This window comes from Diorhabda carinulata, chromosome X, assembly GCF_026250575.1.
Source record: "Diorhabda carinulata isolate Delta chromosome X, icDioCari1.1, whole genome shotgun sequence".
Taxonomy (NCBI): Eukaryota; Metazoa; Arthropoda; class Insecta; order Coleoptera; family Chrysomelidae; genus Diorhabda; species Diorhabda carinulata.
Genome location: NC_079472.1, coordinates 14,984,788 through 15,000,764, shown reverse-complemented (window position 1 = coordinate 15,000,764; position 15,977 = coordinate 14,984,788). Strand labels below are relative to the sequence as shown.

At 29.8% G+C, this 15,977-nt stretch overlaps 4 protein-coding genes across 4 annotated transcripts; 2 read left to right on the top strand and 2 right to left on the bottom strand.

Annotated features, from left to right (window-relative positions):
- Positions 1-163: 163 nt before the first annotated feature.
- LOC130901112 (adenosine 3'-phospho 5'-phosphosulfate transporter 1) lies at positions 164-2,736 on the top strand. Its single transcript, XM_057812213.1, has one exon. It carries the CDS (start codon positions 360-362, stop codon positions 1,677-1,679), a length of 1,320 nt encoding a protein of 439 aa, XP_057668196.1. The 5' UTR covers positions 164-359; the 3' UTR covers positions 1,680-2,736.
- A 794-nt stretch (positions 2,737-3,530) lies between these two features.
- On the bottom strand, positions 3,531-7,276 carry LOC130901113 (metallophosphoesterase 1 homolog). Its single transcript, XM_057812214.1, has 6 exons — positions 7,009-7,276; positions 6,701-6,931; positions 6,424-6,595; positions 6,092-6,349; positions 5,407-5,638; positions 3,531-3,991 (listed from the first exon to the last, which is right to left on the bottom strand). Exons 1-6 carry the CDS (start codon positions 7,026-7,028, stop codon positions 3,834-3,836), a joined length of 1,071 nt encoding a protein of 356 aa, XP_057668197.1. The 5' UTR covers positions 7,029-7,276; the 3' UTR covers positions 3,531-3,833.
- Positions 7,277-7,801: 525 nt separating this feature from the next.
- LOC130900627 (60S ribosomal protein L7) lies at positions 7,802-10,115 on the top strand. Its single transcript, XM_057811354.1, has 4 exons — positions 7,802-7,874; positions 8,078-8,365; positions 8,603-8,948; positions 9,959-10,115. The coding sequence occupies exons 1-4, from the start codon at positions 7,864-7,866 to the stop codon at positions 10,067-10,069; spliced, it is 756 nt and encodes a 251-aa protein (XP_057667337.1). The 5' UTR covers positions 7,802-7,863; the 3' UTR covers positions 10,070-10,115.
- On the bottom strand, positions 10,106-12,553 carry LOC130900628 (uncharacterized). The gene is made up of 2 exons (XM_057811355.1): positions 12,159-12,553; positions 10,106-10,598 (listed from the first exon to the last, which is right to left on the bottom strand). The coding sequence occupies exons 1-2, from the start codon at positions 12,513-12,515 to the stop codon at positions 10,311-10,313; spliced, it is 645 nt and encodes a 214-aa protein (XP_057667338.1). The 5' UTR covers positions 12,516-12,553; the 3' UTR covers positions 10,106-10,310.
- Positions 12,554-15,977: the final 3,424 nt, after the last annotated feature.

The following is a 15,977-nucleotide window of genomic DNA, read 5'->3' as shown; positions in this document are numbered from 1 at the left end:
GGGAGATAATAATCGTTCTGTGATCATTTCATAAAACTATACGTCAATTAAATTTTTTTACATATTAGTGATTGATAATTTCAAATAATTTTGACAAAAATTACATTTCTAATAATAAACAAAAAGCAATACACACGTCAAAAAGAATAACAATTATGATTAGCGTGTAGAATTTGCTATGAACGTCAAACGTCGTTTATGAATCGACCTTAATTCCCTTCAATTTAATTGAGTTGGCAACTACGGTGCATTGATACTATATTATGAAATTATGATTATGGTGTGATAAATCATTACCAAGTTTTATTGTTAGTGATTGTGGAGTAAAAATTTAATGCTAACAATGTAACTTCAACATTATGGCAAATAATTCAGAATTATTTATTTGCCTCATAGTATTAAGCTCAATCGTATTTTTATATATTGTTAATAGGAGTGTTCTTAATACTGAAATAGTCCAAAATCCTCCAGAAGAAATAAGTTGGATAATACATGGTATACGAAATATTTTAGGATATGCCACGATATTTCTACCAGGTTATTTAGTCCTTAGGTATGTACAAAAAACTAATTATATAAATAAAAGTGGCAGAGGAATCATTGGAGCTACAATAAGAACTTGTTTTGGAGAAGAGGACAGTTTACCAGTGACTACCAGTTCTAAGACTTCGCCACAAGAAAGAACTTTACTTCAAGATGGGCTTCTCCTTTTGTTTTACTTTTTTGGCTTACAGTTATCTTATTTATTATGGGGTGTTTTGCAAGAAAAAGTAATGACTCAAGCTTACGAGAGTTCTAATTCAGACATAGGATACTTCAAAGATTCGCAGTTTTTAGTATTTGTAAATAGAATTTTAGCCTTTTTGGTTTCTGCTTGTATTTTACTTTGTAAAAGACAGCCTAGACACAAATGTCCATTATATAAGTACGTATTTTGTTCATTTTCTAATATTATGAGCTCATGGTGTCAGTATGAGGCGTTGAAATATGTATCTTTTCCTCATCAAGTTCTTGCTAAAGCGAGCAAAACAATTCCTGTAATGATAATGGGTAAATTTATGTCAAAAACTAAATACGAATATTATGAATATGTTACAGCTGTAATTCTTTCAGTGGGTATGCTATTATTTATGATAGATACTGGGAACGATAGATCAAATTCTACAGTAACTACTTTTGCAGGTGTTATATTGCTCTGTTCCTATATAGTATTTGATAGCTTCACTGCTAATTGGCAAGGGAGTTTATTTAAAACATATGAGATGAAACCTATACAGATGATGTGTTTTGTTAATTTTTTCTCTAGCATATTTACAGCAGTTTCATTATTACAACAAGGAGGATTTATTGATAGCCTTTCTTTTATGATAAAATTTCCTAGTTTTACTTTAGACATTGTTATTTTATCTTTATGTAGTACATGCGGTCAGTTATTTATTTATAATACAGTCTCTACATTTGGACCTTTAGTTTTTGTGATAATAAGTACTATAAGACAAGGTTTCTCAGTATTACTAAGCTGCATTATTTATCATCATTATGTGTCTCTAATCGGTGCCATTGGACTTATTTTAGTATTTTTAAGCATTTTTCTTAGGATCTACTGCAGCTACAGGCTTAAATCTCAAAAAGAATTACTTCAAAGTTCTAGTATCTTAAAAAATCAAACAAAATTGTAAGTTTATACTGAACGTGCTGTTCACTACCACTACGCTATCAAAATTACACTGTTAAAACTTTCAGCCGGTTATGAATCAGTAATTTGTGACTCCAAGGCTATGATTATTACTTTGATGTAGTAGTAAACAGTGTGTTCAGTATGTGTTCATTAACGATTAATTAATGAAAAATATCTTTTTAATTGCTACATAAATTAAAAATATATAATATTACTTCTTTTGTTTTTTGATGACTACTATATATTTTCGAGATGAAGACCTAAATTTCTATTTTGATTTTAGCCTAAAAATTATTACAATTTGAAATTATCTAAATTTTAAAACATTGCACAAATGTAACCCAGACAGAGATACAATCTCTTGTGTGTAATTTAACTCACCTTCGGGGAACCAATGGGAATTATGGTACACGATCTTAATAGGGACCCACAACATAGTTGTGCGATTCCGGGTGTCCCTTAAGTTGAGGTATCAAATATTCTCGGATTGTTATTATCAAGTTTAAATTCAATTTCCAGTATTTAACAATCAAAACTTTTTCTTTCCATTGAATGATAATTGAAGGTACTTTGAATAGACGCTTCAGCAGGCGTTAATAACGAAGTAAACTGATGATTTTTTTATAGGATTTCGCAATAAGTTGTTTGTAATTGTATACTTATAACCCTATATTTTAGTTTGGATACGAGATTAATTATTTGAACAGGAATTTTGTTTATAATAGGTACAGCATCAGCAAGAAATTTTCTAACAAACTAAAAGGCGAATTTTAATTGAAAGGGAAGATTGTTCGAAATATTAATTTTCATGTTATTTTTCGAATAAAAGTGTTTTTTTTTATGAACATATTGTTTGTTAAAATTATCTTTATCTATATTGATTTATATGGGGGGATGTTGTTTGGTAATAACAGGATTAAGATATTTGGTACTGAAAGTTTTTTATCTTGTTTTAATTGTTTTCTCAGAAATTTTCCATTAGATGCTTTAAATTATAATTACATTGTTAAGTATGTAAGTCGAGACAAAGTGATATAGAGCTTAAAGAAATTTTTAAACTGTCTTTCTTATTTATATCCCGATTAATGATCAATAGCAAGTTTTAAAAAAAAAATTATTTATTTTTTTAAATAAAAAAATGTTTTATAAAAAGTTGCAAGAGTTGAAATATTTAGAAAAAAAACACTGCCGAACAAAAAATTGAAGTAATTTGAAACTATTATCACAAAGATATCCCTGACGGTGCGCTTCGGTAAGGCTCCAGGTGGATAACGGCTACACAAAGAACGAGAACCTTAGAAGTCTTGCTTCAAATGCACTTTTCCGATTCTAAATCAATCTTAGTGTTCAAGTTCTGATTCATACGGACCACCACACGGTCATAAAGATAATAAACTACTAAGGAGTAATTTGGACTGTTCTTTCCGGTCTACAAACCACCGGGTAGGGATGACATGCCTCTTCACCTGGTGAGGATTTTTAGATCCTGTCTGCTGAACAATAGAAAGAGGTGAAAGTATTAATTCCAAAATACGGAAGGAACGATTCAACTCCAATCCCAAAGCATATCGTTCCATCAGCCTCACGAATTTCCTACTGAAAACAATGGATCGGTATTTGAAAGAAAACATGAATCTGGCTCTACACCACCTGGTGAAAAGGGTGGTAAGCAGTGGAAAGGTCGTTCCGCTGCCGATCACATGACAAGGGTCCTGTAACTGGTAGGTTAATGACAAACCGAAGGACTAAGGATTAACCTAAAAAAAACTCCTTTTATATAAATATGGGATCAAAGGGAGTAAAATTGAGTTGAAAACCCAATTTTATTGAAGATGTGAAGCAGTAATCAGAATAAGTAAGTAATCTTTTTATTTTATATATTATAAATTCAACAAGCTTTAAAAATACATTAAAATTATTATACACATTTTAACAAATATTTTTGGCTTATTGGTGTCAGCTTGAAAAAAAATTTGACGAGCAATGCAAAAAGAAATTGATGGAAATATTCTTTAATATTATTTTTATAGTTTCAATTTAAAACATTTTCGAGAATAAATTATATTATCTGAACGAAATTATGCAATTTATCTATACTAGAGGTGTTTTGAAATATATATTTTTTATTAATTTTAATATTAATTAGTAGAAGATATTAAAATATTTTGTTCGTACATCTTGATAAACTTACGCATTTGAATAACACTAAAAGTATAATATAAACAAATATACAAAGAATAATGTAAAAATAAATTTTAAGTTGTAAAAATCTGGACGGAGACCATAGTACGGTGAACTGTAAATCGTTATTTTCTGAAACAGATATATAAGTGGAATTATATTATAATTTAAATAAAAATGTATAATACGAAGCTTGTCTGGAAATTTTTCTACCTCAATTTGTGTTTGACAATCTTATAAATGACTGGACAACCGTCTGATTAAGGTTATAGAAATAGAAGAAGCAATCGGTGTATCAAAAGAGCGCATTTGCCATCAACTGACTGTCAATAAATCGTGCGACTGACACACAGATGGCGCTGCCATTTTCAAATCCATATGACGTTTATTAAGAACCAACTTTCAAAAAACTATTTGTCAAATTTTATGACATTTCGATTAGTCAGTAAAAAGTGACAGCCATTTAAGTAAAGATACTTTTGTTATATTCAAAACAATTTCGTGTTATAATAAATTATCATTTTTAATCACCACCACATTCAATAGTTTGTTTTTTATGTACCTTTTGCGTAAAACTATTTCAGTTTGAAGCAACAAAAAACTGCAATTTGAGGTTATGTACTAGTTTAATTTCATTGAAAAATAACAATAAACATTTCACTATTTTTCTCCAACTAAAAATAAAGGTTTTTTAAAGGACTTTAAAACTTAATAAGTCGCGTGACTGACACACAGATGGCGCTGTCACATGACGTTTATGAAGTACCAACTTTCAAAAGACTTTGTGTCAAAAAAAAAGTGAAGGTACTCCTGTTATTTTCAAAATAATTTCGTGTGTTAATTCATCATTGCTACTTGATGAAAAAAAAAAGAAATGGCTTCTGATGATGATGGTGAACATTCTGGTCATCCAATTGAATCTAGTAATAGACAACTTCCGTCCAGTTACATCTAACTTCTTCAGAAATATCTAGAATATAGTTCATGGCTACCTAATAATAGATGGAGCCACCCGCCATATTTTTTATTAAACTGTCATGTAAAGTATGAACCAAAGAATCTATTGTGTTCCCTTTTCTTCTTGTAGCACTGGGGATACTCAATCTTATTAGAAATATAGGTTGTGGCATGGTTTTCCCCAGTCGCTCTCAGATAGAGCAAATGTGGATAAAGGTTGCATCCTCTACATCTGCTAAACCTAGCGTCTTCAGGTGTATTCTTGCCTAGGTTAATACATCCAACTGATCTTCCCTTCCTAGTATCTCAACCCCTGTAAATTATTCCAGTAACTGGTTTTATGCCTAGAACTTTTTTCCTCTATTATTCTATAGTTAATTCCACGACAGATTTCAACGTCTATGAAAGGTTTATCCACCCCTACTTTAGCAAGTATGTCAACTATTTAATTTCTATCAGTGTGTTGAAGAAACTGTCTTTATAATTTCCTATATATTATGTTATTGCTGGTACCGTTATATAATGTGTGGTGTGTGGCTGTGAACCCGTTTTACTATATGATTAATAATAAATTGATAGATTATAATTACCTATAACCGCAAAGCCGTATCCAATTTTATTGGTTCCCATGCGGTATGATGCTGTTGGAATTAATATTTCATACATATCTTTCGTACCTAATGTATATTGGAATATTTTATTATTATCAGGCGTAACAGGTGAAATTTGGTAATCTTGAGATAGGTGAGCGTCTGTATTTATTATCATACTTTTATGTTCGTGCGCGGTAAACATTAGATGAGGCCTCATTTTTTTCATCACCTACAAAAAAAACTTGAAGATGAGATTACTGATTACCTATAAGGTTTATGTTTAGAAGAAAGAGAATAAATGGCAAGATGTATCGCTTGGAAACACCAGAGTTGACCTGGATGGATCGGTCTTGGGGGAAGCTACTAAGTTGATAAGTGAGGTCAACAAACCCCGTACGATTAAATTATTTATTTACAAACGCCCCTTTTATACATAAACTTGTAACTATTTCAGTATTTAGACAAGTGTGAATAAATTAAATGGATCTATTGTACTTTAAACTAGTAATCTAGTGCTTTTTCTTAATGAGACCGATCGACTATCACTAGCAGAGTATAATTTTGTAAGTAAAAAAAATCTTAATAAAACGTTAAAAATCGTATATAAAAATAAATTATAATGACAATATATAAATAAAAAGATTGAGGCATTGAAAAATTGAAGTAATATTTGTATATTTACCTTATCAACGAATAATGAGGGTTTAAACATTAGAGGCACATGACTTAAGCCAATAAATAAGTGTTCTGTATCAAAAAATTCTCTTTTCTTTTTGTAAACAGGAATTTCTGAAACCAATCGATTTATTTTGAAAAAATTGAGATTTTTGTAAGAAATAAAATTGGGTTGGGAAAAAGCGTGCTCGAACCTCCTAATTTTTTCCGGTGTTATATTACTATCCTCTCCTCCTATATCATTATCACCAGGTAACCATATATACTACAATTAATTCAAAAATAAAACATTACCCTTTCAATTTTTCTCTAAAAAATGTATTTTGTAGTAATACATACCCTTACTATTGTTGAAGTTGAAGAACCTAAAAATATATTAAATAATCTTCTAATATACTCATGAAACTCTTGATTAGAAGCCCTATGTCCTTCATCCATTAAATCTCCTAGAAATATAACCACATCTGGTTGAACAAAATTATAAGCCTGTAAATATGTCTGCCTTAAAAACCTGCAAATTATAACACATCTTATGGAATTACGCATATTTTTACCCAATAACTGAAGATATTTTTATAAAACGAATTTCCTGTATATAATAATTATCAAAACTTACCTGTCACTATCGAAAATACTAAAAGGTGTAATATAATGTAAGATTTCTTCATTATTTCCAATAATTTGGGGATCTGCTACCAATAAAATTTTAGTACATCTATCACGTTGCTTGCACTTTAAATCATACCATTGAAATGTATTGAAATAGTAGCAAAAAATCTCCATGTAAATAATACATCCCGTTAAACACATAAATAAACAATAGAAAAAACATTTCCTTTTGGAATACCTAAAAAACTGGAAGTGTACGTATTTTTCCAAATTTGATATTTTTACTTTTCTATATATACTATATTACTAATTTACCTAGATCTTAAATATAACATTGTTTCTTAAAATCATATTGTTTGTTTCCTTAAAAGTAACCAATATAAAAGTCACGATACGGATACATCTGTATGTGTATCGTGATATAAATCTAGTTTTGACAATTCATAATAATTCCATAATAACAATAAATTAAAATAGGTTATCTCACAGAACATACCATATATGTAATAAGTATATGGAACATACCCCTGGTATGTTCTGTGGCGGATCTAAATTTCTGAGATACTACGTTACCAGCGGTATTGGGGTAGTTTAAACTTCAGCTTAACAACACATGGAGGATCCAAACCTAACTTTCTCAAAATCAAATTTTCAAATATTCCCTCCAAATTTTTTATATTTGCTGTGCTTCTATTGAAAACATTTATTTGTATTTCTTCACAGTGTTAACCAAAAGTACTACTTCATTGTCAGAGAAATTTTTGATTTAAACTCAAGCTTAAACCATAATTTAAACTTTAGTTTAATCTTAACTTTTGTTTAAGATGGTAAAATTGGTCCTAAGCACTCATATAGTGGCTTGATAGAGACAGGGTGGCTACATCAGAGATTCTGATTAAGTATTTGAGAATATAAATTACGACTTTTTGAGCGTTATTATTAGATGAACAGTTAACAATACTAAATCAGTTGAGTTTCAGTTAAATATGAGCTTTATTGAGCTATAGCTGATTTTCATGGTAACACAAAGGAGCCAGCATCCAGAGAAGATGACGTAAGGTGGTGCTGTTAATTATGTATGACTCGAAAAATTGCCAAAACAAATATCCTTTGGCGTTTGACATGTAATTGAAGTACAAATAAGATACTCTTTCTGTCACCAAGTTTAAAATGGCACCGACGTAAGTTAAGGCTCATTAAGTAATCTATAATCATCTATAGATTTAAAACAGTTTTTTGTAGATAAAATTACATTTTAGTATTCTAATTTTTGTTCTTCACTTTTTTGATTAAATATTTTCTCCATTTGTTTATATTTTTGATTAATAACCTAAAATGTTTCTGTATGTACACATTACGTATTTATTTTGTTTTTATATTTTAGAGCTGGAAAAACTAAAACAGTTAAAGGACTCCCAGCAGTTCCCGAATCGGTATTAAAACACCGTAAACGTCGTGAAGCCTCTCGCGCCAAACAGCTCCAGTATGCTATCAAAAAAAAGGCAGAACAAATTAAAAAGAGGAAAGATATCTTTAAGCGAGCTGAACAGTACGTAAAGGAATACCGATTGAAGGAAAGGGATGAAATTAGGTTAATTCGTCAAGCTAAAAACAAGGGCAATTTTTATGTTCCAGCCGAAGCCAAATTGGCTTTTGTTGTTCGTATTAAGGGGTAAGTTTTCCCGATTATCGAATTAAATACATTTCTTTTAATCAGACAGAACCATAGTGTTGTTGGTTGAACTGAAATAACACTTTCCATGCTGTCTAAAATTATTTGTTGTGTCAATGAAGTAACACTTAATGTCCATATTAATTAAGAAAAATTGGCGCAACTCACATTTCAATAAATTATTAATATTTTTATTTTAATGAAGAATCATTCTCGACACATTTAATTTACTTTCAGTATCAATAAAGTAGCACCTAAAGTACGAAAAGTTCTTCAACTTTTCCGTCTCCTTCAAATTAACAATGGTGTTTTCGTTAAACTTAACAAAGCCACAATCAACATGTTGAGAATATGCGAACCTTACATTACTTGGGGTTACCCCAATTTGAAATCTGTTAGAGAATTGATTTACAAAAGAGGTTTTGCCAAGATAAACGGCCAACGTGTCCCCATCACTAGCAACCAATTAATTGAAGACAGATTAGGAAAATCTGGTTTGATCTGTGTGGAAGACTTGATTCATGAAATCTTCACAGTTGGACCCAAATTCAAGTTTGCTTCCAACTTCTTGTGGCCTTTCAAGGTAAGTTGATTTAAAATTAAAATATTGAAAATTGTTCAAAATTTAATGGTAATTAGTTGCCATAAAAACAATTTTTGATTCACAATAAGACCGTAACTAAATTCAATGAGAAATTTTTTTTGGAAAATTCAAATTTGTCTTTGGAGAATCAAAAACTAAATAGATATCTGCAGATTTGGTGTCTTGTTGATTGGTACTAATAAATTATTAATTTTATTAAAATTGAATTAATTAAATCAGTTATTAGCAGTTAACAATAGGGCTGTAGAGGATTTACAAATTTATCACCTCTACTGATTTTTGAAAATTTTGAAATGTATATAATACACAATTTTACCCATTTATCCCATCTTTTCTTGTCCTGTGCTATTATCATTTGATTTATTGTATGTTGTCTTTGTTTTTCTACATCTGCTACTTGTTAATTTCATGTTTCACTCCTTCCTATAGTTCTTTCTTTCTTTTTATCAATATATATCTTGTTCCATTTTTGTTTAATATCCAAACCAGTCTAAGGTTCCCTGATTGTTTCTTGTTTTAAGGTGTTATTTCATTTCTTTTTCTATCCACTTAGTTTTTCCTCCCCTTTTTCATAGATACTTCATCTTGACTGCGTTTACTTTCCTATCTATTTCAATGTTCCAATTTGTGATAGTATTTAATTTTTTTTTGTATTCCTAGTTTGATTAATTTTTTTTGTATTCCTAGTTTCATTAATTTTTTTTGTATTTCTAGTTTGATTAATTTTTTTCTGAATGTTGTTTGTTCTTCTTCCACTTCTATTTCTTCTCTTAGTATTTTTTCCTTTATGTTATAGTACGCTGAAATTTTCGACAAGATATTTGAGCATTTCAGGATCTATCTTATCTGCTGAAGAAGAAGAAAATTTTACAATTTTCGTTTCTAGATTTATCCATTTATATCTGGACTAAACGTTTGAATTAATTCCTGCTTAATTGATCATCATTTTTACTTTATTTTATTTATTAAAATTAATTTTTTTTTCATAGTTGAATACCCCTACTGGTGGATGGCGTAAGAAGACGAATCACTACGTTGAAGGAGGAGATTTTGGTAATAGAGAAGATAAGATTAATGAACTCCTCAGAAGGATGGTTTAAACATTGGTTTGAACGACTGTTTATAAATAAATTATCTAAAATATAACTTAATTTTATTGTTGATGAAGTTTTCCAAACTTTACATTTATTTATTAATATAAAAAGACCACATTGCTTTTACTAAGTTGATAATGTTGGACAAGAAAGAAAATTTGGTGCAGGATGAACCAATGGTCCAATGGTAACCAGATTTTGGTGTTTCGAGACAACTTATTCGATACACGATTATCAATTTGTTAATTTATTGAGTAACATGAGTTTGCATCTCATTTAAAAACTGAACGGCCACAATAACATAAGAAGTAATGCTACCGACGATGAATCCTGTCATTGTTGATTTAACCACAAAGAATCCGGAGGCCTTGAGACATGGTTTTCTATCTAGAGCTTGTTGAATAAGGAAAATAAGCTTTTGTCTGATTTCTTCGCTGTTTTCTAATTTATTAATCAATCCATAACAAACATTAACAGTCTTATTCGCTTCACTTGAAAGGTTCTCACCCGCTAAAGCCAATGCCATTATTTTTACCTAAAAACATATCAAGAATTATAAAGATTCAATACAATTGTAGATAGTAAAATAATTGCTATTCTGTTCAAACCAAATCAACTATTTTTCCTCAATACAGTCAAATCTCATTTTCACAAATTTCTTGATATAACGATGTTTATGGTCAAAAACAAAATTTTTGTAGATTGTGGTAAAAAAGTCAACTTAAAGTAACGATTTTCTTATTCAAAACCTCAGTAAAGCTCATTGAACTGTCTACGTCTTGGGGTTTCATTTTCTACACATTTTAAAATGTAGTATCAGCAGATTAAACATGGACTAAATATGACCAACGTTGCATTTGAACCTAGATATACCGAAATTTCACCAACTGAACTTTGCTATAACGAATTTTTTGTTCAGTCCCTTGAGATTCGTTATATTGAGGTTTGACTGTATTCTATAAATGTTTCTTTCAATTTCATTTTTCCTTTTATTGTATCATTTATAACCACGATCTAAAGTTGACGTTGCTTTTTATGCCCACTCTCACCGTAATCTCTAATCCACCGTTTAAAATAACAGGTAACAAAGAGTAGACTATTTATGGCCACTTGCAACGTAAGGTTAAAAATGGTTTAAATTTTAACACTGGCTTAATCAGGATGCTCACATACTGATCACGCACTAATCATTGTTTTGGTTTACTACTTTTCTTCGATAAATGGACTTTAATTGATAAATGATTAGATATAGAAGGAATGCTTCATAAAAAAAGAAGTATGTTGGTAGTACTTTCCGATAGATTCAGAAAATACAAGGTGATTAATTTGAAAAGTCTAAAAAATAATGTATTACTATTTTGATTCACCCCGTATCAGATTTAATGTATATTAACGAAATAAATAATTTTTACTATCGTACTTTGGCCAGGACAAATCTTAACTCTTGAATTTCTCTTACATTGTACAGGATATTAAATGATTTGTATGGAACATTGGTTATAACTTATTAAACACCTCGTAGAACAAACTGATTAAAAATATGCAATAAAATACAGTGTATTGTTTAAATAAATGAAAATTTTATATGGAACACCCAGTAAAGATCGATCCACACATCCGTGACGTGACGTACCGTGACCTTCGGTGAAAAAAATATCCAATGACGAAATTGTGAGTAAATTAAATGGGGGATATGTGCGTGTTCAAACATGAACGTGACAACTTTGGGTTCTTCATATTGTAAAGAACTCGAACCAATTCGATGAAAAGCTTGTCGTTCATATTACAAAAATGACGTACACACAGAAAATACAGGGTGATTCGTGTGAAAAAAGTCTAAAAAATAATGTATTAGTATTTTGATTCATCCCGTATCAGATTCAATGAATATTAACGTTCATACTACAGAAAATATTGAAAAGTGAACGTCACTACACTAATCAATCATCCTGTATAGATGGTAGCTATACTTCATTTACTTTAATTTCAATGGATCGGACCTTAATAAAACCTAATTTAACCTTCCAATCCAATCTAAGGTATAGATTTTTACAAGTTAGTTTCGCGTAGGTGGAATTATCTTGTAGGTACTTACGAAATTTTCAATTAACCATACGATGCTAGTGTAAATTATCCACACATCAGAACTGGAACCAATTTTGAAAACTGTAAAGTCTATAAGTATAATACTGTACAGCAAAACATAAGAAATAGTAAATATGACGGAAATTAATAGTCCAGCACCAAACACATCATTTATTAAATCAACTACATCGCAAAGTTCGTTGTATAGAGCAGTTATACGTTTGATTTCGTTTCTAACCTCACACTTATTTGTCGCTTTAATATTATTCACTTGAAGACGTTCAGGTATCGAAATTAATTTTATTAAAAACTGATTTAATAATACGAATCTTTTTCTAGTTTCCACCACAAGCCACATCCATAACATTAAAATAATTCCCAACTGATAATATTGAAAATTTCTTATAAAATAATATTTATATCTGTTTACATTATAAAGTGATATCCACGATAAGGTATCCAAAAGTATTGGAAACAGTATAGTTACATTACCAATAATTAATAAAGTTATTAACATTTTTATCGTATATGGAGACGGAATATTAACTGCGTAATCGAATCTTTTCAAGCTTTCGATGACTTTTAGAAACTTTCCGTGGTTAACAAACGTAGAAGTAAGACTGAAAGTAACTGTTGCTAAACATAGAAAACTACACGACACTTGATCAGTTATAACAATAAAAACGTTAAACTCATCTAACAAGTAACTAATTTTTATATAAACTGTATGTATCCATCCAAGGGTTGAAACAATCGCTAAAAGTATCACGTATATGTTATACAATTTATTATTACGATTAGCCGGGCAAAATCCAAATAGGCTGCATATTTTTGTTATCAACTGCACACATACTAGTTTGTTTTTTTTATGTTCAGACCCTTTGTGTTCTGGAAACATAGTTATTGTACTGAAAATCTGACTGGTAATGAAATAAAATAATTCATCATAAATAGATACTAATCCGAGGGGTAAACTAGAACGCATTAAAATATTAAAAAAATAATGAGAATCAATTCATTAGTTGATTTATATCTATTTTAGTCCGATTGCGTGTAAGCATAAGTACAAAATGGTTTGTATGACAATTCAATTATCTGTTATAACATAACAAGTAATACGAGGGTTGCTACTTAAGTTTTGAGGTAAACAAATAAAAAAAACAAATATTTTCTATTGTAATCTATACGCTTTTGCATATATTTGAACTAATTGTCGAAGCATTTTAATTGAGGTACCTCCAAAACATCTGATTTGAACGCATCAACCACTTCTTCAGGTGTAAAAAAACCTTAACCTCACATTTAATACTTCTTTATGGACAGTTTCTGTAAGTGGAAGGAAGACAGACGATTTCTCTATGCTCCGAGGTCCCAGCTCTGTTCTGCGCAATCTCAAGCAAGTGCAGTATAGATAAAGTGTCTCGAACGAGAGAGAAAATGAATATTGTCGGCACCGTAGTATAGGGACTTTTTTCTCATATCAACTGACAATTTAGGATTATTACATATATGGTGCCAAACAAGGACACGAAGATGGAGAATGATTCGTCTTCTGCGATTGGTTTCTGTTATGTATCTGTAGATAACTAAAATAGTACGAATTATACAGTGTGCTCAAAAAAATAGATTCAAAAATAAAAGTTCGTTACTAGTTAATTTACAAAATTTATGAAACGTAGAATGTTAATTTTTGAAAAAACTGTAAAACACGCCAAACGTCTTATTCCACGTCTTTTGGCCATTCGTCAAAAAAATAAAGCGTCACATTTGACTAATCAATATTATTTTCAATAGGAAGCTAGGTTTTTGTTATATTTGATAGAACTTTTTTTCTGTATATAAAAAGAAAAAATTTTTAGTAGTGGTGGTATAAAAAATAAACTTAATTTTAGTAATAAATTTTGAATCACCTAAGCAATCTCACAAACTAAAACTATTTTTTACAGTCATTTAATGAGTAATTCGTTATGTTAAGTCTTCTGAATTGTCGGATTAGTTAACGTAGACTCGACTTTATAAATCTCCTTACTGTAAAAAGATCAATAGGATAAATATCAGGAGATCTAGGTGGACATTCCATGATCCATTTTCCTTCAAACTAGTTATCCAAAAATCTTCGAGTATTAAGACCATAATGTAGTGATATACCTTGTTCGAACTAAATATTGGGATAGAAGTTTTTTCATCACTATGCCTCAAGGAGATTGTACAAACGTCTGTCCGAATCATCCTCTGGGAATTTGTGAACAATTTGAGCTTTGTACGGGTCTTTATTCAAAAACGACTAACCAACATTTTTTGCAAGGAAATTTCTGTTGTAATTGCATAAGGGTTGTCTTCTAATAACAACCAACTTTTAAAAATGTAGTTTAATCATCAGTTTATTCTAATTTTGGTTTACTTTACGAAAAATTCGTTTTTAAAAAATATATTTATTCTAGCAATTACAAGTTTATTGTTAGAGATCTGAACAGAGAATGAATTATATTAAATGATATTACAAAAAAGTAAGATTTATTATGAATTATGAATTCTGTGTATCACTTCATTATAATTCTATACAAAGTGGAAGGGAGAGTTTATTTCTTTATTGATTTAACTAATTCATCTAATAATTTCTTTGTTCATTAGTTACAAATTAAAGGCAAAATATATTATATATACACAGACGTATATATAACCAGCATTACAAGCGATTGTAATGTTAGTTGCCTACACTTTGAGGATATTCTAGTTCTTTAATACCTGTTGCCTGCAACGTTGATCTTTCTACCTTTCCTCTTATTTCAATGCCATTCTCTGTGGCGTAACAATTTTTTTTTAATCTGATTGTTAACATCTCATTTACAAAATGGGGATTTACGATTAGATCACTTTTTGAAATTAATGTATATGGTTTGATGATAACTTTGAACCATTAAAAATTTTATATAATTATCTTTCCCTAAATGTCATTAAGAATTTTCCAAAAGTATTTTAAAAAATATTTTTTCTATTTCTAATTACTTGACTTTTGACTTTTAAAGCCTTTCCTTGTACAACTTTATTATATTTCTGTAACTGTCCGGTTTAGTATCATATTAAACACGTTAGTTTAGCGTTTTCGATGTCGTAGAATCCATTTATCGAAACGGAAATTATTACTTACGGCTTAACAAAAACTTTTTGACTGCCGGTTCGACTTTGTGAACTGAATTTATAAATTAAACGAAGAATTTTGTTTTTGGGGGTTTATTGCGATAAGATGGAGATTTGACAAACGACAGAAAATTCATTTATTAAACTTTTATTTATATTCAAATTGGAAACTCTCTCTTTTGGCGTTGTTCCTTTCCCGATTAAATTAGGTTATGCTTCGACTAGGTTATGTGCACTTCAATTTTCTTAGGTTGGGCCTGGGGAAAAGATACTTTTCTATAAAATACGATATCTTTTTAATCAAGAACTTTCGTTTAATGAAATTCATGAATCTAATTATTAATAAAACCAGATGTAATAATTTTCAACATCTTAGATCTCTATAAATGGATTCTGCGATCTTGAAAATGTCAAATTATAATAGTCAGCCAGGCAGCTACGGGATTATTTCCTATAACTTATTTATTTTTTCTAATTACCATTATAATTCAAATTTTGAGTTTCCTTTTTGCTTTTCTCTATCCATACTTTGTTCTTCTTTTTGTATTACAAACATTCTATTTTTTTCTTTTGTTTTGTTTCCAACATCCCATTGATGGATATATTTTTTTCTTTGAATTATTAAAAAAAAATATCTTTTTGCCATTCAAATGTTACGCCTATGGTAATGACAAGCTTTTCGTATGGTACC